We start from the raw sequence: 27487 nt of genomic DNA, 5'->3' as shown, positions 1-27487 counted from the left end.
GCACTTTTATGATGGACAGATGCACTTTTATGATGGACAGATGCACTTTTATGATGGACAGATGCACTTTTATGATGATAGATCCACTTTTATGATGGATAGATGAACTTTTATGATGGATAGATGAACTTTTATGATGGACAGATGCACTTTTATGATGGACAGATGCACTTTTATGATGGATAGATACACTTTTATGAAGGACAGATGCACTTTTATGATGGATAGATGCACTTTTATGATGGACAGATGCACTTTTATGATGGATAGATACACTTTTATGATGGATAGATGCACTTTTATGATGGACAGATGCACTTTTATGATGGATAGATGCACTTTTATGATGGACAGATGCACTTTTATGATGGATAGATACACTTTTATGAAGGACAGATGCACTTTTATGATGGACAGATGCACTTTTATGATGAACAGATGCACTTTTATGATGGACAGATGCACTTTTATGATGGACAGATGCACTTTTATGATGGATAGATGCACTTTTATGATGGACAGATACACTTTTATGAAGGACAGATGCACTTTTATGATGGACAGATGCACTTTTATGATGGATAGATGCACTTTTATGATGGATAGATGCACTTTTATGATGGACAGATACACTTTTATGATGGACAGATGCACTTTTATGAAGGACAGATGCACTTTTATGATGGACAGATGCACTTTTATGAAGGACAGATGCACTTTTATGATGGACAGATGCACTTTTATGATGGATAGATGAACTTTTATGATGGACAGATGCACTTTTATGATGGACAGATGCACTTTTATGATGGACAGATGCACTTTTATGATGGACAGATACACTTTTATGAAGGACAGATGCACTTTTATGATGGACAGATGCACAAATTGTATGCTGTAGAATCACCAGGCTGCTGTAAACCTAATTATCTAAATTGTAGTCCTCTGTTGTAAGTCACTTTGGTTAAAAGCATCTGCTAAATATGAATGATGTTTAGTGATTCAAGTCAAATGATGATTACGGCTAAACATAACCATCCACACCCGAACACCATTCTTTTTGTTCATGTGGCAGTTACAACTCAATTATAACAGCCAAACAAAATCTAAAAAAAATTATTTAAGGATCAAGAGCCCAACTAAAGCAAACACTGATCACCATAATGGTGGCTTAAAATTAGATTTTCTCCATTAGTGATTCTACTTGTTGACATCAGGTGTCTTCAATAATGGTCAGTCATCACACAATTCACCCTTGGCTAAGCCACGCCCCCCCTTAGTTATTGTTGCTACATCCGTCAAACTTCATCTGGGCTCTGGTTTGGTATCAACATGGCTTATGCTGTGACAGCCCTTCCTGAAATGTTATCAAAATTTTATATAAAGTGTTCGATAGAAGTAGGCAAAAGGGGCTGCAATATGCGTTCGAAGGCTATATTCAAGACATACAGGTGAAACGCAAGAAACAACAAGGCATCAAAATAGAGGCAAAAGCATAAAGTTACCGGTCACAGTCAAAAAAATAATCACCGGATTTCCTACTAATGGAGACGGAGGCTGGGACTAACAATATCAGGGAGCAACACTGTTCATGCAGAGCTGGGTAGGTCTCTATTCACTTCTATAATCGTTATTACAAAGCAAACAGACTACACCAGTATAACGTTGTACTTATTAGCAGCGTGTGCTAGAGTATCAACAACCGGTATGAGAACCGAAATCATAACCTAAAACATTATAAAACGGTCTAACTAGTATAACTTCACAGTCACAGTAAGGTTAGAAGTAAAAAAATATGTGCTTGTTGATCTTTGCGGGTTTAGCTGACTGAGGACGTCCACACAATTTCCAAAGACGGCACTTGTGAGGTATCTGTGTTACAAATGTCCGAGGCACAACGTTTAACCATATTTTGGATAAAACTTCGACGGAAAATATGAGACGGCTGTGTTGAAAGTCAATGGAGCGCTGTCAAAAAGTGTCGGACCTCTGTGGGAGCTCGTTCTTAGCTGCGCTGTGATTGGTCAATCTACATTCTAGGGCGTGGCTTAGCCAAAGGCGAATTAATAACATAATTATCAAATTAATTTTAAGACTCTTCAGTGTTCATTTAACACTCATTCTTGCTTTAACACATTACAAGAACGTTTTATAAAATACATCTCAGGCCTCAATGATATCCTCTAAACATTTTGCGAACGTTGATTTGATAATGTTCCTCCTTTGTTACTATGGAACATTGTATAAGCTTTTATCTTAAACATCCTCAAAATTACAGTTAAAACGTTATATCTAAGTTAACATTTAACCTTATAGAAAAAATATTTGAAATGAGCAAGCATCCTTAAAACATTCATTGAAGATTTCTTTAAAACATTAACCATGTTAGCCAATGTGAGAACTGAGAACTTTCCTGGCCCAGGCTGACCGTGTGACAGTTCCAGTCACGTTACCATGTCTTTATCATTATCAAATGTTTGCAGAAGTTAAACAGGCTCAAACTAGGTTTATTCCAAGCACTAAACTGCAGATTTCAGAAATAATAATCAAGCAATCGACAAAATGTCCTGTTGCTTTTCTCTTTATCTCACAGTGTTACACTGCTGATACACACTAGCTTTAACCAGTGGAAACTTTAACACCAATCCCGCATATCCCCGAGGCAATGCAGATCTGGTTCAGTCGGTGAAGTGTGTGTGTTTGTCCACCCACACACACGCGGGGTCTTGGCCTGCTGTACTTCTGCCTGATTGTGGAGAATCGTTTAATCAAGAAAATCAATACAGTTGCAACGCTCACACAAACACAGAGAGGAAGAAACACTCTCATCTTCACATGACCGCTTCACAACACTGTCAGTGTTTTACATGTTGCAGAGATAATCTGCAATCATGGTTTACACCAGCACACAAAGCTGCTGTCAACATTGATCATAATCATTAATGTTTCGTGAGCACTAAATCATCATGTTAGAGTGATTTCGGATTGCTGAATGTTCAGCTTTGACATCATATTTCCCAATATTACTGTGTTTGGATCAAATGCATCTTTGTTGAGCAGAAGAGACTCATTGAAATGGCACTGACAGCCTGGATGTGGTATTTTGGTCTCGGTCAGAATAACTGCAATCAAGCGCTTCCTAAAAGCATCAGAGAAAGCCGAGTGCATGGCTGAAGATCCTGCAGGATCGACTGCCTGTTGTTTTCTCTGAAAGCTTCATTTTATGTCCTGAAAACAGAGATGGTGTGGGTTAGCAGTGAGCTGTAATTTGGTCTCGTTTGTTCTGGCAGAATTATCCCAGAAGGGTTTGTCTTGTTTTGTCAGGCTTTATTGTAACTCTGCCTGATCGAAGCGGCGCGGATCTGTCGAAGCGTGAGTCTGACGCTCAGCTTGAGTCTCCACCGTAGTTTGCTGAAACCGTTCATGAAGGTTTCTCTAGTGGGGTTGGACCTCGAACCTGTGGTTTACGTTATATATGGTGGAAGCAGGAATAAAGTCTCCGAGATGCACTTAAAGCTTGAGATCATTATAATCTCGTGCCTGACCTTCTGTTATTTCATTGGTTTGATTTTTCCTTCTGTTCATGTTCTTCGTTGTACCGGAGAATGAGTCATTTCTCTGAATACATGACTTCTATATACTGTGGGCATTTTCAATTCACGCTCCAGAATCATTTGCTGGAAATCAAACTATTTTGACTACTTCAAGAAGGAGCCAGTAATATTTTATAGGACTTTTCTGTGGAATTAAGATTTTACAAATTATTCAGATTTGTTCAACTGCACACACGTGGAGAACAAAATATGTTTTAATTTCTGCAGTTTTCTGGAAGAAATGGGGTTATTTGAAAAGAAAATTGTCACGCACTTTACATAGACCCACAACTGAGAAGCAATGCAGACGTAAACACTTGGACAGCATTTAGTGATGTGGTTATGAAATAAAGCATCAGGAAGAGCTTTAAATTTCACTACCATCTTTAGTGATTTCTCATTATAGGGGCTTTCGCACCGGGTAATACAACCATATGTGAAGGTATCGGCAGGAATGAACGAGAGAGCGTTCCCATCCCGTCTTCAAGAGAACAGGCACAGCATATCTGAGAAACGGATTCCCTCCGTCATAAACGAGTGTGTGTCGAGCGTCAGACGAAACTCGTGCGGACGCTGGTGTTCGGGAACACTCTCGTGTGTGTCAGACGCTTATGGGGGAATTACACCACATCATTCTGATCACACACTTCAGAAACACCAAACCTAATTTAGAGACGCTGCAATGCCATTGGTCCACTGGTTATGCGTCCCAGCGTCACATTTCCACAGTTAAAGGGTTAGTTCACCCAAAACTGAAAATTCTGTCAGTATTTCCTCACCCTCATGTTGTTCCAACCCCGTAAGACCTTCGTTCATCTTCGCAACACAAATTAAGATATTTAAGATATTAAGATCGCTCCTGCATACTAGTCCATAGGCTTCTTGAGGGAATGGCTCGAAAAGTCATTAAAGACATCGTTAAAATAGTCCAAGTGACTACAGGGGCTCAATCTTAAGTTTATCAAACGACGAGAACACTTTTGTGCGCAAAAAAACAACAAAAATAACGACTTTATTTCAACTATTCACTTCCTTCTCCATGGGCCTGTAGTCAGTTAACGTAGTGTGATTGCTAAAGCTACGTCACACGTAGGCTCACTATTGGCCGACGCTGGTCATGTGTGTGATGCGTGTGACGTACAATAACAGAAGCTTACGCTATTAAACTAGTAACCTGACTCGCGCAGAGAGAGAAATAAACCAATAGTTGAAATAAAGTCGTTAGTTTTGTTGTTTTTTTGCGCACAAAAGTGTTCTCGTCGTTTGATAAACTTAAGATTGAGCCGCTGTAGTCACTTGGACTATTTTAACGATGTCTTTAATGACTTTTCGAGTCATTCCCTCAAGAAGCCTATGGACTGTATGCAGGAGCGATCTTAATATCTTAAATATCTTAATTTGTGTTGAGAAGATGAACGAAGGTCTTACGGGGTTGGAACAACATGAGGGTGAATTTTCATTTTTGGGTGAACTAACCCTTTAAAAACAGGTTGCGCTGTATACGCTGGCCACATGTGCTTAATTCAGTCCACCGTTCCCCATTCTGGTATCTTGGCAAACATGCTGTAAAGTTCTGCAGTCTTGGACTTTAATGCGGCAGGTTTTATCAGGTCGCCTGAGCGCTCGAGGTCAAGGAGAAGACAACGTGACAAATGTCTCTACAGCACTCCTGCGCTCGAGGGACGCTGTTTTTACAGATCACTTTTCAGGCCCCCCAGGTGGGCATTGACTTTATGCTCTTTGCAAGACCAATGTGTGTGTGTGTGTGTGTGTGTGTGTGAGAGAGAGGATGAGCTCAAGGACAGGGGTTATTAGTTGAGAGAAGTATTCACAGTAACTATGATTACATGCACCAATAAAACCGGTTAGTAATCGTCAATCAAACATTCAGACTAAAAGAGGTTTTACTGAAAATGTACACGTAAATGAAAATCAACTAAAAAATGAAGCATGTAAATGCTTAAATCTGATTATTTTCTCAGTCGTATTAAAAACAAAAGTCCATTGTGCTCACTGTGTTTCACATCATACGCATGTTTATCTACATCTCATGTCTCATCGGAGGTCATGTGAACGGTTGTGTGAATCAGGCCGAGGCTTGAGGAGTGTGTGAGCGTTTGAGAGTGTGAAACGCTTTGCTACGGGCTGAAGTAGAGCACATGTGGTCTGATCCGCTCCGGAGAGCGAGTCGCACACACTCACATGGCTTTTTTAGTTGCCATGACATGTGTTATAACAGTTAAGACCAGGAAAAATATTGCATGTGTAATGAGCAAGTGTTCATTTAAATAAGCTGTATGCAAATCGTCCCTGTATAATGAGTGATTTACATCAGTACATTGTTCAATCGAATAATATGTATTTTCAACCTCAGTGCTGCTGGTGGGGATGTGTTGGCGCAAAATCATTTTGTTTTATATGTTTCAATTGTTGCTTCATTGCAATTGTGTCTTGCTGAGTTTGCCTTGTGAAAAACAAGTCTGCCTAATTATATTGAACGTTTACACCCTTAAAGTATGTTTTATTTGTTGATATTATGAATAAATCAAAAAGCCACTTAAAGCAGCACTATGTAACTTTTTCAACCTTTATAATATTTTTCCAAAACCCTTGAGATGGTCCATCGACTTACAATAGGATGAATGACAGGTCTGCCGTAGCCTGACGGTGTCTGTATCGCTTTTACCGGCACTATACGTAACTTCGGGGAGCGGGTAGGAACCCGAGCACAAAAAGAACTACAAAACTCGACTACTTTACGGCATACATCACTTCCCCATGGGGTTGGGTATCGTTTGAATTTGAACGATTCTGATTCCGATTCCGATTCCTTGTTTCGATTCCGGTTCCTAACGATTCTCGATTCCGATTCTTTTAAGAGGCAGGGTCAAAAAAGTTTAGCTAACCTTGTTCATCTAACTTAAATAACAGTGAAATTGCTGAACTTAAATGTACAAGTTTGATAAAAATCATCATTAAAGAAGAAAATTTCAAATGGCATTTAGAGGCTTTTGCATCTGAACTCTTCACATGTTCATTTATGCACTCAAATCTTGCTTGAGGACAGATGCTCCTTTAGCACAGCCAGAGCCTCCCGGCAGAACTCCTGACCCTTGACCCCTGACCCCAATGCAAACCATTCACCATCGCCACAGTCACACCAGTGCTCCCACTACAATACTCCCTCCAATATAGTCAATGTCAATATATTGATTTCCATCTAGCTTTATTGCAGAGTTGTAACGCTGACTGGGAGACAGATAATCATGGTCTTGTTTTAAAAGTATGAGCGCCTAATGAGGAGTGTCATACAGTATATTCTTTTAAAGTACATTATTTTTATTCACAATAAAACTATGATATGAGCGCTTCACCCAACGGTTCAGTGCATCACTGCACAACACCTTAACCACTCGTAGCAACGTGAACATACTGATATTGTTCATTGATGCTATTGCTACGTCTACATTCATCCGGATACATCTGAAATTTTACGTGCGTTCATTTAAAAACGCTCTCTGTCCACACTAGCGTTTTCCAAATGTTTCTGATCCACACTGAAACAAAACAAGGCCTGAAGCTTACTTTATATGTAGTGAGAGCGAGCGTTTGCATTCAGATACAGCATGTTCCATCAGGTCAGTACGATGTTCACAATAAAATAAATGAATGTTTGAGTGTCCACTGCGATATCTTGTCCTTGTGCCTAACACTGACAGATAGTCAAAGCGTTTGTCAGTTGCGTCTAGTTCCCTTGTTCACAACAAGCTTCAGTCCTTTTAAAGGGGACATATCATGCAAAATCCACTTTTTTTAGCCCTTAAATGCATTTTGTTGTATATTTGGAGTGTTTATAAGTACAAAAAAGTTGAAATTACTCTCTTCAGGTGCTTCGTTTATTTCTTTATATTCTGTTTTGGTCATATTTTTCAACCTGTTCAGATTTTTCTGTTCTCTATGACGTTTTTTGAGCAAGTGCGTCACCGTATTTGCAGCAGAACTGACGAATAAGGACATCGACTACCGGCCCAACACTTCGAGCAATCCGCCATTATTATTTCTCGCTCCGATTTTGTAGTCCGAGCTCAATGATGCAGAAGTTACGAGAGGGCAAGTCAAAATCTTCGGTTGTTGGATGTACGTTAGTGACCTGAAGCACTTCAAGGATTCGCCAGTAACGTTATACAGAAGGGTTTGCCGATCGACTTCGTCTGAATGAGAGGTAACGTTAAATTCCTTCTATCTTTGGAGACGACGAACAGAGCATGTCGATAAGCTGTAAATATCGTAAATAAAAATAAAGTACTTTACTTTCTTAAAACACATGGTGGTCATGGTTTAGCAGTACCTTTGTCTTTCTTTGTTTTGGTTTTGAAGTAACGTTACACGTCTGCAGTATTATTGTTCTTGAGTTTCATCAATGCTCATTTAGCTGCTTTTCTAAACGCATCATATTATCAATACAGATTTTTTAGTGGTAAGATTAGACCGTAGTCATTTATCTTGTCAGTGTGCTTGTTTTAACAAGAGAAATAGTCGACTTTCACTATAACACAAAACAGTTAACTCACATACCAATACATCCATATGATGAAGAGGTTGTTCTGTAGGTTCGTCGTCGTCTTTATCGACTCGCTCGCTCTGCCTCGAATATGTAAGGCTTGATGGACAAGTCTTTAGTTGTTGATATTTTATTGACGTGTGAATAAAAATGATCTTTGAAGGTATCATATATAATCGTATATCTCTAATCAAACTACAATAATGGCTGAACGTGGGGAGTTGAACTGACCGTGAACTCATGGACCTGGAGAGCGGGCGGGGTGTGACGCATCTACTTTTATTTAAAGGGGCCGCTTTGAAACGGGTCGCTCACAGACGCACATCAGAAAAGGGGCTTGTGGAGCTATAATAATGAGGAATTCAGACCCAAGCATTGCAGTTATGCTTTATATAGACCACAACGGTATGATTTATATGTAAAAATGAATGATTTAAAAGCATGATATGTACCCTTTAAATATAAAAGTCTTCTAAAGACATCCATTGACGAAATAATGTAACTTCTGCTGCTCTTCACGGTCAGGGACTATTTTTTCCAGTGGAATTAAGGCTTTAATGATTAACTTCATGAGAGTTGCATTGAGACATGGCTTTAATATTTGTATTGTGTGGTAAGTGTTTTATAAAAGCACTGAGGTACTCGAGGCTAGTGCTGTGTGGTGAATAAGTCCCGGCTGAAGGGTGCTGTTAGTCTCAACACAAGAGGAGCGTATTCATGATACAGCACTAGCGTCGAGGACCTTACTGCTTCCAGAAGTGCTCTTTTTAAAGTCTACTTCTTTTTCCGCAATGGTTTTTACATATTGCAGAGATATTATGACTAGCCTCTGACGTGTTTTTAGCAGTCCAGAGCTCCGTCGGCCTTTAGAGACTGTCAGTCAATCACACACAGCGGTCTGTTTCACTGCGAGACATCACGTCTTCTCTGATATTTCCAACACGGCATGTCTGCTCCGCCGCTGCATCTAATGTCAACAGTGTTCACTCAGTTAGTACTACAGACGCTGGGTTATCGATACACACAGTCGTTTAGTAAACTCTTTCATCCGCAGCGTCTGTCTGCAGGGATGTGAGCATGTGTGTGTGATGACTGAAGTGGGATAGAGGAGCAGAGTGTCACCGGCGGGCCCAAATCCATTACAATTTTAAACAGTAATGTATACTAAACCTAAACTAATCATGACACACTATAAATCATTTGAAGCTTACAGTCTAGTTTCCATATTTGGTGATTACAGAGGAGACGCAATTTATCAGTTTGCATAATATTTTCATACTCCTATGGCGTGTTTAGGCTGTTATTTTGAAAAGGGTAGACACCCTACCAAGAGTTTATAAAAGAGCATCCATTCAATTATTTTGGAAAAAAGGTCTGAATTTTTTTAGATTTTTCACCATTTGTGATGTGGCCGCAGCTATAACACACATGCTTGTTATTTTTATGTGTTTCTTACGGGTTGAATTCATATCAAAATCTGCCAAACTTCTCATATTACTGAATAGGATGGATGTCTACTTCATAAATTGTCTGAAAATTGTGGAAATAATGGTTCAGATCACTCAAATCACTTATGGAAATGGAGGCGCCCTTAACATCTCACTGAAAGCTCATTTACTGAGATATCAACCTAACATTTTTTTTTAATTATTTTATTGAAAGGAATAAAGCAATATACAGTGAAACCAACATAGCATCTGGTATAACATATACTTCAGAATAACATGGCGTCTGGTTACACAGTCGAAATATATAACCATTACGCCACTACACCTTTTTAAGGCGTGTACTAATGCATACCAGCCAAAACAAAACTAGTGATGATAAAAGTATCAGCATTACAGTGTAAATGCAAACACAAAAAAATAAGAAAAAATGATAATAAAAATGTTGCCGATTTTTGCGAGACAGACTACACTGAGGTCAAAGCAGCAAATGAACATGAACTTGAACTTGAGAAGAATGTGTGTGTGTTAACTCCCAAATGAAAGAGGATATAGTTTGATTAATTGAACGGAAAAAGGATTTGGGCAAAAAAAGAAGAAGAAAAAAAACGGTAGGGACTGAAACAAATAAAGGAAATTGGGAAGAATTGTCATTTTCACTGGATTTCCTCTTCCAGCTAAAGTAAGGGGAAGACTACACCGCCTTTAACTCAGCCTTTACTTCTTTGAACAGAGCTTTATATAATTGGCTTCAAACAGAAAAGAAAATGAGCGCGTCATGTGAATTACAATATATTTAAAGCCATTTGGAGACAAACGAAAGGGTAATAATTCTTGCTGAATTTGCAATGACAAATCATTAATGGGTAAAAAATCACTTTTTGTATCCCGAAAAGGTACCAAACCGACCTAGTAATGAAAGAATTAAAGGACAACTAGATATGGGGTCACTAAAGTAAAGCAAAAGGTCTTCTGCGTATAAAGACAGACGATGTTCGATACCCCCTGGAGCGCTGCGGCTGTTTTCAAAGCTATTGAAAGAGGTTCAATCTCAATGTTAAAAAGAAGAAGACAGTGGGCATCGCTGACGAGTCCCTCGTGTTCATGGGGAAAAGAATAATTAGTCCGAATTGATGCCGAAGGGGAATGGAATTTTAAAGGAGTAGTTCACTTTTAGTTTAACAAAACTTAAACTTTGTTATTTATTTATTAAATGGCCAATCATTTCGCTTGAAAAGACCATTATTCATCGTCTGGTGTAACACAGTCTCATCCCAAATCGTCATATAACTGACGTTTTGGGACGTATTTTGACCATACGTCAATATCCGCCTTTTTAGGGCCCCCTTAAACGTCGGTAGATGGCGATCCCGGGCCGTCATACAACTGACGCTTTACCTTTAACGTCAGTTAGGTGACGGGTTAGGTTTAGGGTTAAGTTTAGGTATGGGGTAGAGTTAGGATCCCATAACCTCATCTACCGACGTTTAAGGGGGCCCTAAAAAGGCGAATATTGACGTATTGTCAAAAGACGTCCCAAAACGTCAGTTATATGACGATTTGGGATGAGACCGGGTTGTCTGGTGTCGTTTAAAGCCCTTTGAACAGTTTGCACTCGCTAACATAATGCCTCTTTCTGATCCCGGAGGTGGTTATCTCCTTAGATGCGGAGAAGGCGTTTGATCAAATCGAATGGCCATATTTGTTTGCAGTCCTAAAAAAGTTTGGTTTTGGTAACATTTTCATGTCTTGGATCCAATTAATGGAGTTGTTCACTTTTAAAAAACTTTAGCTGATAATTTACTCGCCCCCGTGTCATCCAAGATGTCCACGTCTTTCTTTCTTCAGTCGAAAAGAAATTAAGGTTTTTGATGAAAACATTCCAGGATTTTCTCCATATAATGGACTTCAATGGGAACCAAATGAGAGTTTCAGTGCAAACTGTTCAAAGGGCTTTAAACGACCAGACGATGAATAAGGGTCTCATCAAGCGAAACGATCACTCATTTAATAAATAAATAAATAATAAATTTGGTTCATTCAACGAACGAATTGACTTGAAAAAAGAATCGTTCATTTTGATGAACGCGTTCGAACAGGAGAGTCACAGAACAGAGCATGTGATATAAATATGTCCTGTAACTCAGGAGCTTTACCACGCTCTCGACTCACTGTCGGCTACAGATATTCCCAGTCAGAGAAAAAGAGGAAGCTCCAGAAAAGAAAGTTGCTTTATTTTATGATAGTCGGGTATAAAGAGACGAGACGGAGGCTATCTGACAGATAAAATAAAACATGATTGTGATGATTGTGCTCTGATTTCTTCAAACGTTCACCATGCATTTTTTTGACTATGTGTAAACAATGCAAGAACAATCATATGCTCTATTAAAATATATTCTTATTGAATTTCTAGGTTACAGAAAGTATACTAACAAACCTTGTTTTTAGCGCCTTCTCTACTTGTACTCTACTCAATAGCTGCTAACGTTATTCATCAATAGTCTGTTTAACTTTTCACTATAAATGTTGTATATTATAAAGCAAAGAATAAATGCTTGTAATTAAGACTGTTACATTGACTTACCTGTCGAGGAGAAAGCAGGACTTCAGCGTCTCTTCTGAAATCTTTCTCCTTCCTTCGCTAATCTATCACGACATTTAGGGGAGAGCGGGGCACAACGTATATCACTTGTGTAAATCTACTTAGGGTTTAGAGATTTTTTATCCCCCACATTAATTTCCCACATGTCCAGTACAATTATGTGGTTTTGTTTTATTAATACAGTGTATACTTTTTTCTTAACTTACCCTTCGACAAAAAAACGGGGTTTTCGTGTAAACGAGAGGCCAAACCGCAGGGAAATATCGTGTAAACGGGGCCTCAGTTTGTCCAAAAAAGAATATATCCACAACCATATAGATTTTAAATCACAATATGAAGCTTAAAACAAACAAGGGCTTTTGGTAACACTTTATAATAACTACACGCTAATAATCATTAGTTAAGCATGAGTAAACCATTAATTCATCATTCATAAAGCATTAATAGACATTAATAAGCAGTTCATAAATACAGCTATAAATGCTTTCTTCTTGATTTAAAAGCATATCTATAATTTGTTTAATAATTGTATTTTCATCCTTTATTAATGATCAATTTATCATTTCTAAATGAAGAATTGCATTTTTTATGAACCAGTTATTTAAGAGTTTTCAGTGGTTCATACGATTACTTAGAGCGAGTGAGTAAATGATTAATAAACTATTTAAATGTACATTCATACATCTTATTATTCAGACATATAGTGATGGTTACTTAATGTGTTAATAAATGCTTTATTAACATGTATTAATGCTGTAATTAAGGGTTAATTTGGGTAGTTATAAAGCATTTAGTAGTGGTCAGTTAACTATGTTCATGAGCTCATCTAAAGTGAGGACTAGTCATGCCTTGTAAAGCATTTATAAAGGCTGTTAAATATTTCTATGTTCTGTATCACTGTGTTGTGTTTGTTACATTTTACTGTTTAGAAGATATACGAGTCTTTAAATTGCCTTTATAAATGCTTTACAAAGCATGAATAGTCCTCACTTTAGATTAGCTCACAAAAATAGTTAACTGACCACTACTAAATGCTTTATAACTACCTGTATTTACTACATTTACAAAGTATGAAAATACAATTATTAAACGCATTATAGATGTGCTTATAAATCAAGAAAAAAGCATGTATAGCTATATTTATAAACTGCATATTAATGTGCCCATATTAATACATGATGTATTAACTGTTTATTCATGCTTAACTAATGATTAATAGTGTGCAGTTATTATAAAGTGTTACCGGGCTGTTCAAATAAATAAAAAATAAATAAGTTCATAGCACACTATTGATATAATTTCAGGGCCTTCTTTAAGGCATGTTTGCATTAAAAGTCAAGCTCCCGGACCTGTTTCTCCTGTGTGAGATGATCGTCCGCTCTCTCGGATGGCAGAGATGGGCACGTCCCCTTGAGTCCTGTGATGGGGTACAGGAGCCTGAAGACCCAGCTAATGAAGCAATCAATCATTAATCGTTTCTCACAGTGTAGCCTCGGCTGCTTCATAGTGTTTTCTTATTCTATATGTGATCAGCGTTGATGTGTTGGCTATTGTTAATATGTAACATTTCAATCATATTTTGCTGAAATGAACAAAATGACTTTTACAAAGATTTTACAACGCTCCTCAAATATCTATATTCCCTCAAAACACGCAGAAATAGTTTAACAATATAATAATAATCCAATTATAAAGCAACTTTCCTTCACATGTGTGAGCTTTCACTGCTGATCTTCAATAATGATTCACACTCGGAGGACAGTGAACGGCTGTAAATAACATGCATTCGGGGACGGGGTGTGATGAAGCTGATATGAGATCTGTCAGTCCATGTTTCCAGGCAGAACGGCCGAGCGAAGAGGTCAGTGTTTAGCTAATGAACATGCGCTGTACAACTGTTTCTCTCGCGATGAAAGCAAGTTTCAATCAAAGAGAGCGTTTCAATGGTAAAGAAAATAAGTTTCTGTATGGTATCTTATACTGTATATTTGAGTTGATTTTAGGTGTGGCTACACTGAAGAAAAGCTGTCCAGTGGCTCCTGGAGGTTCTTGTAATTACGTGTAATTATCTCTTTTAGGACACAGTGGGAAAAGACATGTGTAAGAACACAAGCCCAGAAAAAGCTGTGTTCAGGTGGTCCTGAGACTCATTTGCATAAATTTAAATCCCATTGGCCATTCGGACAGCGAGCGGACTGTAATCATCCTATCTAATGGGATTTGAAACCGAGCTGTATCCACACTTGAGTGCTCTCCCGCAGTCTTGAAGAGGCAGCTGTGCCGCTGTGGGCTGATCCAGGACCTGTCACTCTTATCAGCTTTGTGCCCGCTCTGCGTCACCTGAGGACATGTCGTCGTGAAGAGCCCTTAATGATGAAATTATGATTAATCACAGATCAGATGAAAGATGCTCAAGCACCGACTCGTTTATATCGGCTGTTCGTTTCGCAGATGGAGCTGGTCATTTACGATTACAGGAATAGTTCTGTCCTCATTTTGCTGTTAGCTTCTTGGTGGATCACAAAATGAGCGTTTCTGTAGAACCTAATGTGATATTTGTCAGCCATACATGAATGAAACAGGCTTGTTCTCGTTAAATACAGTTCACTTCGCATTGCGTGTATGGCGAAACTGGCGAAAGCACAAACGAGCTAACAGTATTGTAGTACTCGAGACTCGGACTCGGTCTCGAGACCATATTTTAATGGTCTTGGTCTTGTCATGGACTCGTGTCCATTTGGATTCGGAATTGACTCGTACTCGAACATTTTTTTTTGTAGGACTCGGAATTATTCCCAAGTCCACTCGAGTTCAATTAAAAACATTTATCATGATTATTAATGTATGTTAATAAAATATTTCTTTAAATTGATTGACACGCCCAGTGATTGGTGATTTTCTAGTGCGCAACTGCACATGACAAATTGTAATAAAATTACTTTTAACACCACCTACTATGTGGCCTTTTTACCCTAAACTGATCATATTTTTTAAACTCAGTAAAAAATTTTACATTTTTTTAAATTCAGTAAAAAAAAAAAAAAAAAAAAAGATTTCTCTAAGTAAATAAAAGTAAATTAGGTAATCAACCCTCACTGGTCTCGGTCTCGAATCGGACTCGACCGTTGCTGGTCTCGGTCTTGACTCGGACTCGAGTGAGGTGGTCTCGACTACAACACTGCGAGCTAATTCATTTTCTAAAAGAGCAGCAACGTTTGATGCACAATGTGGCACCACGACTGGAGCTCGGCGAGCTCAGGGTTCGGATCCACTTGTCCGTGCGATACTTCTGTCGCGCCGTCCTCCGCTTTATTCCTATGGGTGGCTTCACGCCATAGACATATACACTAGACCTCACCTGGGGGTTCTAAGCATGCGTCAAAACCGCCGCCATCTTGGAACAGGGGTCTTGTCATAGGAAGTAGCTAGGTAAGGCTGCTATCTCTGCCTTTACTTCGAATTCATTGATGGTGGCGGACTTTTGTGCAGCGTATGATGTTCACGGATGAAATCTGAACTAGGAAGAATGTTTTTTTTTTAAATGTTTTTTTTTTTTTTTCTGGAATCAATGATAAATACATGTCTGACCGTTGGAACAAACCAAAAAAACAAGAAAAATCGCATTCATGATGATTTATGGTGATTTTATTTCCGTTAGACCTGTGTCTACTACATTGACGCTGATGCATTAAAGTGGAGGGGCTCCCCTGTTTCAAGATGGCGGCTCTATTGACGCATTCGTTCCAATGAACTGCCGTATCCAAGGTGAGGTCTAGTGTATATGTCTATGGCTTCACGTGACTTTAACGCGCCCGCAAAGCATCCTGGGAAGGCGGCCCTTCATTTGCGTCTAAAAGCTGGCCGATGCCCATCTTTATGCAAATGAATTCCGTTGAACGCTCCGTGTCTATCCAATAGAAGTTGAGCATATGGAGACACGTGACAGGTTATGTTAGTCAAGCTCGCATCAGCTGATTCATGTCTACCTATAGGAATACAGCGCCTATCACTGTATACATACTGTATAAGCTCCGAAATTCTCCGAATACTTCCCTACTATATAGTACGCGAAATCATAGAATTGGAAAACAGTATAGGCGAAAAGTACCTGGATGAGCGGTATTGCACGGTATTGGGCGGTATTGGTATTGGTATTGGTATATGGCCTTGATATTTGCACACTCTGTGACTATACAAACCACAACATGTAAATAGGAAAACGTTTGCGTTATTTTGCCACTCATTTGGATCAGTATGAAAGCTGCAACCATTTACATCCAGACTTTGTGCTAAGCTAGGCTAGCGGTGGGTGCGTCAAACAGACTTATAGCACGCACGGAGATGAAAAGGGTATGTATGGACTTATCTAACTCTGGGGGGTAAGGTGAATAGGCTAAAGTCCCAAAAAGTCGGAGTGTTCCTTTAACCTGTTAACTGTCACCCCCCCTTTTTTGAATAGACATGAAAATGCACATTTCGAACTTAAATGGTTGTAATTCAAGAATGCTTTGGAATATAGACATATGATTGGTCTTGTTTTAAAGAAGACATTTGGCAGATTTTTGTAGAAGTGAAATAAATTAAGAAAGTGAAACAGAAAAAAAGTTATAGAAGTTTGAGTTTATGGAAATGTACAATGTAAAAATATTAATTATTCATATTTTACATAAAATATATATTTTCAAAACCTGGGCGACTCTAAAATGTCAGAAAGATCAAAGCCAAAAATCTGAACAAGTTGTGTTTCAAATGTTAGGTTGATATCTCAAAAAATGAGCTTTCAGTAAGATTTTGTTTGAGCGCAGTACCGAACACTTCCACTAGGGCACAATCAGACTCCATTACTGCCCATATAAGGGCGCCTGCATTTCCATTCGTGTTTTGAGTGATATGAACCATTATTTTCACAATTTTCATACAATTTCTGAAGTAGAGATCCTATTCAGAAGTAGCATGGGAAGTTTGGCAGATTTTGATATGAATTGAACCTCTAAGAAACACATACAAAGAACACGCATGTAAGTCATAGCTAGCTGACATGTCACAAATGGTGAATTTATTATTTTTTTCTTGATATTTCAAACTTTTCAGACCTTTTTTTTCCAAAATAATTGAATGGATTCTATCTTTTGAACTTTTGGCATGAAAACAAACTGAGGTATCTACCATTTTTTCATGATTTTTCATGTTTACTGCTATTTTAAAATAAAGGTCTGAACATGCCTTATGAGTATGAAAATATTCTTGTTTTATATTGATAAATTATGGCTCCTCTGTAATATATTTTGAAAATCAGTCACCAAATATGGAAACTAGAGATTGTAAGCTTTCAAATGATATATAGTTTGTCAATATTATTTAAGGTATTTACTAAGATATTATTGTTTTAAAAATATAGTGGCAAACGTCCCACCTGTGGGACGGTGACAGTTAAGTGGTACAGTATATTTAAAATGTTTTACAATGGTTCATTAATTTAAATGTTTGTTACAGTTGTGTTAGGAACATTCTAGTGATTATCTCTGATTTGTTTAAAGTAGAAATGTTGCTGTTTAAAAAAAAAACTGAATGAAGTAAAGTTGTGGGAAATGTTTTGAATCAGTGCAGCTTATTTAGTCATCTTCAAACCGTGAACTCTTCTATTTTGAGTACTAAACAGCTCTCCATCTCACGTTCTTCTGATTTAATGCTTTAATGGCAGACTTGTTTGATGCTTTCCCTACAGTCACATTGTGATTTCTCACACCGTTTAATGCAGTAAAGTGGTCAGTAAAGAAACTTTATGACACGAGGGTTTTTCTAGCTCCCTCGGACAATTGGGATTCTCATGCTATACGGGAAGAAAGTCCTTCACATCAATCTGAACACTTTCACATGACACCGGTCCTGAACCGGCCCTCCAAGAGACTAAATCCATCAAGGCGAGCTCCTCGTGACAGGAGAAGATTTAGTGCCGTGCCATCCGTGAAGATGACCGGGGTTTGCAGAGGAGCTTGGCATTATAAAGTGCTGTGGCCAGCATATCGTCTGCCATGTGTAATCTAATATAGCCGCGCTGAATAATTCATGCGTCTCCGAGCACCTGGCCCTAATTCATGATCTACTGTCCGTGTGCTGATCATACGCAACACTTTGATCAGTGACTAATGTAATCTTCCCTTAAATAGAGCATTGAATAATCAATGTGCCCACAGCAGATGGTGTCAATAGCAGGCTAGTTTAGCGGTGTCTGTGCTGGTTTACACGTCTCTGAAGGAAACATGTATCCGTGCTGATGTCCATCATTACAGCTCTGCTGCTGTCTATAATACACACGTCCTCACAGAACCGTCGCGCTTATGAGAGCTCCATTACAGACTGCGTTTGCCAATTCTTGAAATGCTTCTTCTAAACTCTTTAACACAGCAACACACATACATCACACAATTAGCCAAATACTTAAAGGGTTAGTTCACCCAAAAATGAAAATTCTGTCAGTATTTACTCACCCTCATGTTGTTCAACCCCGTAAGACCTTCGTTCATCTTCAGAACACAAATTAAGATATTTAAGATATTAAGATCGCTCCTGCATACTAGTCCATAGGCTTCTTGAGGGAATGACTCGAAAAGTCATTAAAGACATCGTTAAAATAGTCCAAGTGACTACAGGGGCTCAATCTTAACTTTATCAAACGACGAGAACACTTTTGTGCGCAAAAAAACAACAAAAATAACGACTTTATTTCAACTATTCACTTCCTTCTCCATGAGCCTGTAGTCAGTTAACGTAGTGTGATTGCGTAAAGCTACGTCACACGTAGGCTCACTATTGGCCGACACTGGTCATGTGTGTGTGATGCGTGTGACGTACAATAACAGAAGCTTACGCTATTAAACTAGTAACCTGACTCGCGCAGAGGGAGAAATAAACCAATAGTTGAAATAAAGTCGTTATTTTTGTTGTTTTTTTTGCGCACAAAAGTGTTCTCGTCGTTTGATAAAGTTAAGATTGAGCCCCTGTAGTCACTTGGACTATTTTAACGATGTCTTCAATTACTTTTCGAGGACAGCAAGAGTCATTCCCTCGAGAAGCCTATGGACTGTATATGCAGGAGCGATCTTAATATCTTAAATATCTTAATTTGTGTTGCGAAGATGAACGAAGGTCTTACGGGGTTGAACAACATGAGGGCGAGTAAATACTGACAGAATTTTCATTTTTGGGTGAACTAACCCTTTAATTTTCTGACCAAAACCACAGTTTGTTAAATCAATACGATTTAAAAATCCTAAAAAAAACTTTTTCAATATACACAAACTCTATCAAAACACTGCAAACTCGTTTCAAAATCATTCGGTCAAAACTTTAGCACTCGTTTTCTAACATGAATAAATAGTCAACCATACACTCTAAAAAAATGCTGGGTTGTTTTAACCCAATTTTGGGTCAAATATGGACAAACTCGAAATGTTGGGTTAAAAATGTAATGTAAAAATTTAACCCAACGGTTAGTCCATATTTGACCCAAAGTTGGGTTAAAACAACCCAGCATTTTTTAGAGTGTAGCGTAAGGACTGTCATAATACTAACAGTTGGTGGCATTACAAAAACTGCATTACTTTTCATGTTTCAGTTCTATCTGAATACAACATACTCTATGATTTTTTTTTAAATATTCATTCAGCTGTGTGTGTGTGTGTGTGTGTGTGTGTGTGTGTGTGTGTGTGTGTGTGTGAGAGAGAGAGAGAGAGAGAATTCATGGTGCATTAGAGGTGTACAACATAATATCTAAATGTGAAGGAGTCATCAATACTTTATAGAATGGAAAAGAAAACAGTAAGTGGCAGACTTTCTGCAGTAAAGACTTTATTAGCAAACTGAAATTGCTGTCAGTGATCACAACAAAACAAGGACAACATACATGGCCTTTGATTTAAAGTGTAAAGAAAAGTCCTGTTCTAATCTATACGATCTTCAGCATTTGGCCACATGATCTCGTCTACATCATGTCGTCTCTCGCTCTATAGCTTAGATAGAAATGCTTGGCATGCCTTATCCTCCCCTGACAGTCTTTCACTGAGAGCTCTCTACAGCCGGCATCCATGGCCTATGATTAATTTTCATATACATATTTTGAGGTGAAATAAACCACGATATCATCACACCCTTTACTTCACTGGCAGTGTGTGTGAAAGAGTGGAGCTCACGAATGTGTAGACATGATAGTGTTTCTGTCTCTGTCTCCACCAAGTGGAGGAATGAAGAAGCTGCAGAGATGGATCTTCTTTATCCCGGAGATGTGAAAGCATTATCATGATGTCATGAGGTCACGACCCCAGCACTGAGTTTCCAAAGCTCATTCATGTCATCGCGCCGCAGTGAAGCCAGACACAACAAACACAGCGGTGCTCGATAGACGAGGCCATGACGAATGAAGTTAGAGGCTATGAAAAGGCTTAACGCGACTCACATCTCGTTTCGACAGCAGAAGCCAGGGTCTAGAGATGCACTCTGTGTTCATGCTGGATTCTTTTATTTAGTTGTTTTTTTAAACAAAAAGTTGACTCAGTCAAGTGGTGTGTTTCAATCAAGTACAAAGTAATATAATATTTTCCCTTTACCTTGATCTCAGTCTTTATTTCCAAAAAAAGTTGTCATGATTCAAACATTCTTTAGACGTTTTGGCTTCAACCCACACATCAAAACTGAAAACATACAGTATCACGACTGTATTCAAGTCATTGCCTGTAAGAATAACATTTTAATATGTTTTGAATAAATGTATTTAAAGTTAAGGCACAATATGTATTTTTCCACCGCTAGGGGTCGCTAACCTCTTCAGAGTAATAAGTTGATGATGCAGTGAATTGGCGAAATGTGTGTGTGTGTGTGTGTGTGTGAGAGAGAGAGAGAACATAGGCATAGGTTGATCATGTAGTGAATCGGCAGAAAGTGTGTGTGTGTGTGTGAGAGAGAGAGTGAACAAAGGCGTAGGTTGATGACGCAGTGAATCGGTGGAATCATGGAATTTGTCGTCATGGCGATTAATGTGAACACATTGATGTTTTTATCATGACTGTGGTGTGAAGCGAGTGCTAATGAGTGACAGATCTCAGGGCCACACCCGAGTGAGTCCCGCGGATATAAAGCAACGAGGACATTTCTACTGAACTACCGTTACCCGCCAGTGCTGGATTACTCACACAACGCAGCGCTGTTTCATTTGGTCTAATAATGTTACTCTGTGTGTTTGTTGGAACATTAGAATAACATACTGATCATATTCTAACATTTCATCATGTTGAGCTATACAACATTGATTAGTTTTATGTACATTTGCTCAGCCGTCTGAAGCACATGAAGAGCGGCGTCTCTGTCGAGTCGAGGTTAGCCGCGGACGCTAGCTCTCGTTAGACATAGCGCAGTTGTCTGTCGCCATGGTTACCATGGCAGTGGGAGTGTAAATCAGCGACTATTTAGAATTATGAATTTCTCTGAATTCTTGGAAACGTACGTCATATATATTAGTTTTATTAATTTTTTATTTCATTTGTATTTATTTTAGTACATCCAGGGAACTATTTAAAAATAATAGTAGAAGTTTTATTTCATGTCAAGCAGTTAACTTACTTAACTAACCCCGAAATGTTATCCATTACATATCAAACACTTGTCTTTATTTGTCCATGTGTGAAATGGATTAATGAAAGCTACGCCTGTTGTTCCCCCAGTGTTGGCTGGGTCGGTCCTGTCTCCCGAGTCTCGCTCCTGGACCTGTGGACAGATGTGCGCTCAGGCCTGTGTGTGACGACAGCTTTAGAAAGATCCCAACAACTGCATGTAATGAGTCTGCCTACGCAAACACGGCTCGCACGGAGAGCTGGTCGTGTTATTGTGAGGCTGTGACCTCTTCTCTGACCTCTAGCGACCGGCCCACCTGCCAATCAAATCACTGGCTACTGTTGTGTGATTGCTCATTCATGTCCTCATCATTACTGTGATTGCACTGGGACCTGAAGGAGACACCTGTGCGAATGTGTGTGTGTTTGTGAGAGAGAGTGAACATGGACAGTCCCGGGGGCGAGGAAGGACTGCGTGAGTTTATTAACACTCTCTTAGTTATTAATTCTTCAATGCTGCTGGTTTTATGAATGCTAGTTAGCAAACTACACGCTTCCCTCACATAATGTAGTGCTGGCCATTAATATACATATGCTCATCGTGCTAATGTTATTAGCCGAGACTGTTATTTGCCATCACTCGACTTGCTGGACACTGGACGTGTGTTTTTGTGTGTGTGTGGCTACAATCAGTGGACAGTCGTTAACTCAGAGCACAACGAGTCATGCATGTTCGTGTGTTGGACAGATGATTTAATGAAGAGATTCAGCGACAGGATCAGCTCTTGGTCCGGTGTTGTCAGGGATGGACATGCATCGTATGCAGTGGCAACATTGTTAGATCGGGGTTCGAGACCGACTCGGAGAAGGGTGGCGAGGATTGAAGGCTGAGTTTTAGAGGAGAGGGGTATGTTTGTTTGGGTTAAAATAATAACAATGCTTACCCCACCTTTAAAGGGTTAGTTCACCCAAAAATGAAAATTAAGTCATTAATTACTCACCCCCATGCTGTACCAACCCTGTAAGACCTTCGTTCATCTTCGGAACACAAATTAAGATATTTTTGATTAAATTTGAGAGCTGTATAACTACCACATTGGCTCCTAAGGGACTGCCTCTTGACGGCCCAGAAAGTCAATGAAGAAAATGTTTAAATATCCCATGTGACTACAGTGGCTCAACTATATGTTTATCAAGCGACGAGACTACTTTTTGTGCGAAAAAACAAACAAAAATAACGAGTTTATTCGACTATTCCTTTTCTTCCTTGTTGGCCTGAAACGAGACTTCCATACGATTTCCACGACGCATGCGCGAGAACCGAACTGAAGTAGTTGAAGGAGATCGCAATTCTCGTGGAAATCTCTTGAAATCTCGTTTCAGGCCAACAATGAAGAAAAGGAATAGTCGAATAAAGTCGTTATTTTTCTTTGTTTTTTCGCACAAAACGTATTCTCGTCGCTTGATAAACTTATACTTGAGCCACTGTAGTCACTTGGGATATATTTAAACATTTTCTTCATTGATGTTTAGAGTGGACAGGGAAAGTATCATGGATATATAAGACGCTTGTTAACTCCTCATCTGTCTGTGTGTTTGCCAGGCCGCGGCTGATCCAGCGGAGGAGTCTGCGCGGCTTTAGTCCCGGAGCGTAGCCAGTGGGACGAATGGAGATGGAGCGATACCTGGGAGAGAGCGCCGGTGCTCTGGCCAACAGCACCAACAGCACGGCCACACCAGGAGCGGCGTTCCCCGCGGAGGTGCTCTCGCAGCGCTTAGCCGTGGTGGCTCTGCTAGCGCTGCTGACGCTGCTGACGGCCCTGGTGAACGGCGCGGTCATCGCCGCCATCTGCACCACCAAGAAGCTCCACCTCCCGGCGAACTACCTGATCTGCTCGCTGGCCGTCACAGACCTGCTGGTGGCGGTGCTGGTGATGCCCGTCAGCATCTTGTACATCACGGTGGAGGTGTGGCTGCTGGGGCCGTTCGTGTGCGAGGCCTGGCTGAGCGTGGACATGACCTGCTGCACCTGCTCCATCCTGCACCTGTGCGTGATCGCGCTGGACCGCTACTGGGCCATCACTAAAGCCATCGAGTACGCCCGCAAGAGGACGGCCCGGCGCGCCGCCGCCATGGTGGCCACCGTCTGGCTGATCTCCGTCTTCATCTCCATCCCGCCGCTGTTCTGGAGGCAGCGCGGCGACGGCTCGCAGCAGTGCATCATCGAGCACGACCACGTGGGCTACACCATCTACTCCACCTTCGGCGCTTTCTACATCCCCATGACCCTGATCCTCATCCTGTACTCGCGCATCTACAGCGCCGCGAAGACGCTGTACCAGAAGCGCGGCTCCTCGCGGCACCTCAGCAGCCGCAGCACCGACAGCCAGAACTCGGCGAACCACTGCCGGGTCACGCACGCCTTCTGCGTCTCGGACGTGTCCAGCTCCGACCCCGCCGCGGAGAACTCGGCCCGCGCGCCGTCCTTCGACATGGAGGCGCCGGAGCTGGACGAGAGGAACCAGATCTGCACGTCCCGGGAGAGGAAGGCGGCGCGGATCCTGGGCCTGATCCTGGGAGCCTTCATCCTGTGCTGGCTGCCGTTCTTCCTGAAGGAGCTGCTGGTGGGGCTGATGCTGCTGAAGCCCTCGCCGCAGCTCTCCGACGCCCTCACCTGGCTGGGCTACGTCAACTCCCTCATCAACCCGCTGCTCTACACCAGCTTCAACGAGGACTTCAAGCAGGCCTTCAAGAGGCTGATCCGGCGCAAGGAGCACACATAGACCGGAGAGGGAAAGCACACGCGATGCGGTGTCCTTGGGGACAGCGTCATTGAAATCCAATGAAAAACCACCGGCTGCTTTTCTAGCGCAGCATCGGTTCATTCCTGAGCAACGGCGGGAAAGGCACAGTGGTGTACTTCCTAATGAAACTGAGGTTCGGGCGGGACACATCCAAAGGGCTCGTTCGGTGTTTTTCTATGTGACTAATAGGTCATTATTTCATCCGCATTCTTGGCTGAAGCATTTGATTGGTCAAATCTGTGTTGTGCAACATGACGAGTCATTGACATTATTATCTGTTTTCCAGGAGGAGAAAGACAATAAAAATACTTGTAAAACTATTTAACCCAACTTGTTTTTTTAAGTTGATGAAGTTTTTCACTTTTGAAAAAACTTTTGCTGATAATTTCCTCACCCCCATGTCATCCAAGATGTCCATGTCTTTCTTTCCTCAGTCGAAAAGAAATTAAGGTTTTTGATGAAAACATTCCAGGATTTTCTCCATATAATGGACTTCAATGGGGACCAAACGGTTCAAGGTCTAAATGAGAGTTAATAACAGTTTCAGATGCAGCTTCAAATGTCTTTGAACGACACCAGACGATGAATAAGGGTCTTATCATGCGAAACGATCGCTTATTTCAAAAATGTAACTTTTCTAAGGACAAATGCTAGCCTTGCTCTGTTCTGTGAGGCGCGTTTGTAACGTCACGTAATACGTAATTACGTTCAAAAGGTCACGGGCGACGTAGCCGGAAGTACAGAATCAAAATCGTCCGACATCGTTGTTTTACCTTTTAATTACTTTTTTTGTAAACGGCGTTTGAGTTAGTTTGCATGTTCAACCTATGCGTTCAACTTGTAAACACTGACTCTGTACTTCCGGCTACATCGCCCGTGACCTTTTGAACGTAATTACGTATTACGTGACGTTACAAACGCGCCTCACAGAATAGCATTTGTCCTTAGAAAAGTTACATTTTTGGAATAGGTTTTGAAATAACCGATCGTTTCGCATGATAAGACCCTTATTCATCGTCTGGTGTCGTTTAAAGACATTTGAAGCTGCATCTGAAACTGTTATTAACTGTCTTTTGGACCTCGGACCGTTCCCATTGAAGTCCATTATATGGAGAAAAATCATGTTTTCATCAAAAACCTTAATTTCTTTTCGACTGAGGAAAGAAAGACATGGACATCTTGGATGACATGGGGGTGAGTAAATTATCAGCAAAAGTTTTTTCAAAAGTGAACTACTCCTTTAATATGTGGATTGCATGCAGAGTTTCCAGGTGTGTGTATCAAATCTAGCCCAAATTTCAACAAATGCCACTCCCGTACCCTGAAACACATATATTACAGCTACGGGGATGTGTTACACACTTTAATCTTGAAAATACATCATTTATGCAATACTTCAAACCTTTAACTTGCAGGAAAACAATCAATCCAATACCTATTGTCTGCGAGTGCAAATCTCAGATTTCATGTGACAGGTTTTCACATTGGAGCTGTGAGTGTGTACAAATGTTTATTGTACAAGTTCTCAAATTCACATCTACTGTATGCGCTCTCGAGCTTTGCTACTCTTTTACCTTCATACACAAACCTCAAACACTACAACATTATTGCACTCAACATCATGTATCTGGAAACGCATTGCATCACAGGCGGCTCGAGTCGTCACTCAGCGCGGCGCTCTCGTGGGGCGGGGCTCAATAAATTGCATACATTTTATGCACATTTTTAAAATTTATTTACTTTTATTATTTAGAAGCCATATCCCAAAATTTGCATAAAAATGGGTGGGTGGAAGCCTAGATAGAGTCATTAGCCACGTTTCAATTACAGATTTGCAGAAAACGTTTGCGATATTTTCTAAATTTCCATTAACTGATGAAATGCGACTAAAATGTAATTTTTCCTCTCGCGATAATCATTCCACCGGATGTTGGTCGGTTTATATAGCAGCCGCCGCTCTGGCCATTATTGTTAATGTATGGAGACGTGAGTGTGTACCCAAGCCTCTTATACTGAGAGTGTTTCAGGGTGTTTCTCCCTCAGTTCTGCTTCCAGCTCGTGATTGGAGCATTTCTTTGTGGTTTAGAATCCAATTAGGTTGCAATTTCAGTTTTGCGATCGAATTCCCTGAAAAAAACACTTCATGTAAGATTAAACACTTTATTGCAAAATATGGGAGTTTTTGTGAAAATGACGTGTTTCAAGGCATATTTTGAATTCACAATTTTAATTTGCACAGTTTGAAGGGTAACAGAAACACGGCTACTGTGGTTTGAGTGGTGGAGAGCGCTTGAGGAAAGATCTCTCTCTCTTTGGCATGGAGGGGCATGTTACTCTCACATGCACACCTGTACCTGTCTATTGGTGGAATTCATCACAGCACACACACTACAATGATGACACATCTGAGCCGTGGTGCATGATGGGAAATGAGCCCCGCTCCTGAGACTTAACCCTAACCCTAGGGCTAGGCTAAAGGAGTAGTTCACTTTAAAAATGTCTTTCTTTCTTCAGTCGAAAAGAAATGAAGGTTTTTGATGAAAACATTCCAGGATATTTCTCCATATAATGGACTTCAATGGGGACCAAACGGTTCAAGGTCCAAAAGACAGTTTCAGCTCATAATTGCTGTAATTGTACTTTTAGGCTGCCATTCTAAACATCAAGAATTAATTTCCTACTAGTTGAAATACCAATTTCACATTTCCAAATTACAATTATTACTAGTAAAAACCTTTATTTTTGATATCAATAATTAAATTGTTACTAGTTGAAATGTCTATTCTTGATATCAACAATTGAATTGCTACTAATGTTCATTTTTGATATCAACAATTCAATTTTTACTTGTGACAATGTTAATTTCTGATATCATGA

At 40.0% G+C, this 27487-nt stretch overlaps 1 protein-coding gene across 1 annotated transcript in view; it reads left to right on the top strand.

Moving 5' to 3' along the window:
- The window catches only part of htr1e (5-hydroxytryptamine receptor 1E), a 31214-nt gene extending 6282 nt beyond the window's left edge, over window positions 1–24932 (top strand). The window contains exon 3 of the mRNA XM_089118279.1: window positions 23410–24932. Within this exon, the coding sequence (XP_088974405.1) occupies window positions 23474–24589 (1116 nt within the window). The 5' untranslated portion in view covers window positions 23410–23473 and the 3' untranslated portion in view covers window positions 24590–24932. The remainder of the gene's footprint in view (window positions 1–23409) is intronic.
- The last annotated feature ends 2555 nt before the right edge of the window (window positions 24933–27487 follow it).

This window comes from Pimephales promelas, chromosome 13, assembly GCF_988280905.1.
Source record: "Pimephales promelas chromosome 13, fPimPro1.hap1.1, whole genome shotgun sequence".
Taxonomy (NCBI): domain Eukaryota; kingdom Metazoa; phylum Chordata; class Actinopteri; order Cypriniformes; family Leuciscidae; genus Pimephales; species Pimephales promelas.
This window is presented reverse-complemented; position numbering and strand designations above follow the sequence as displayed.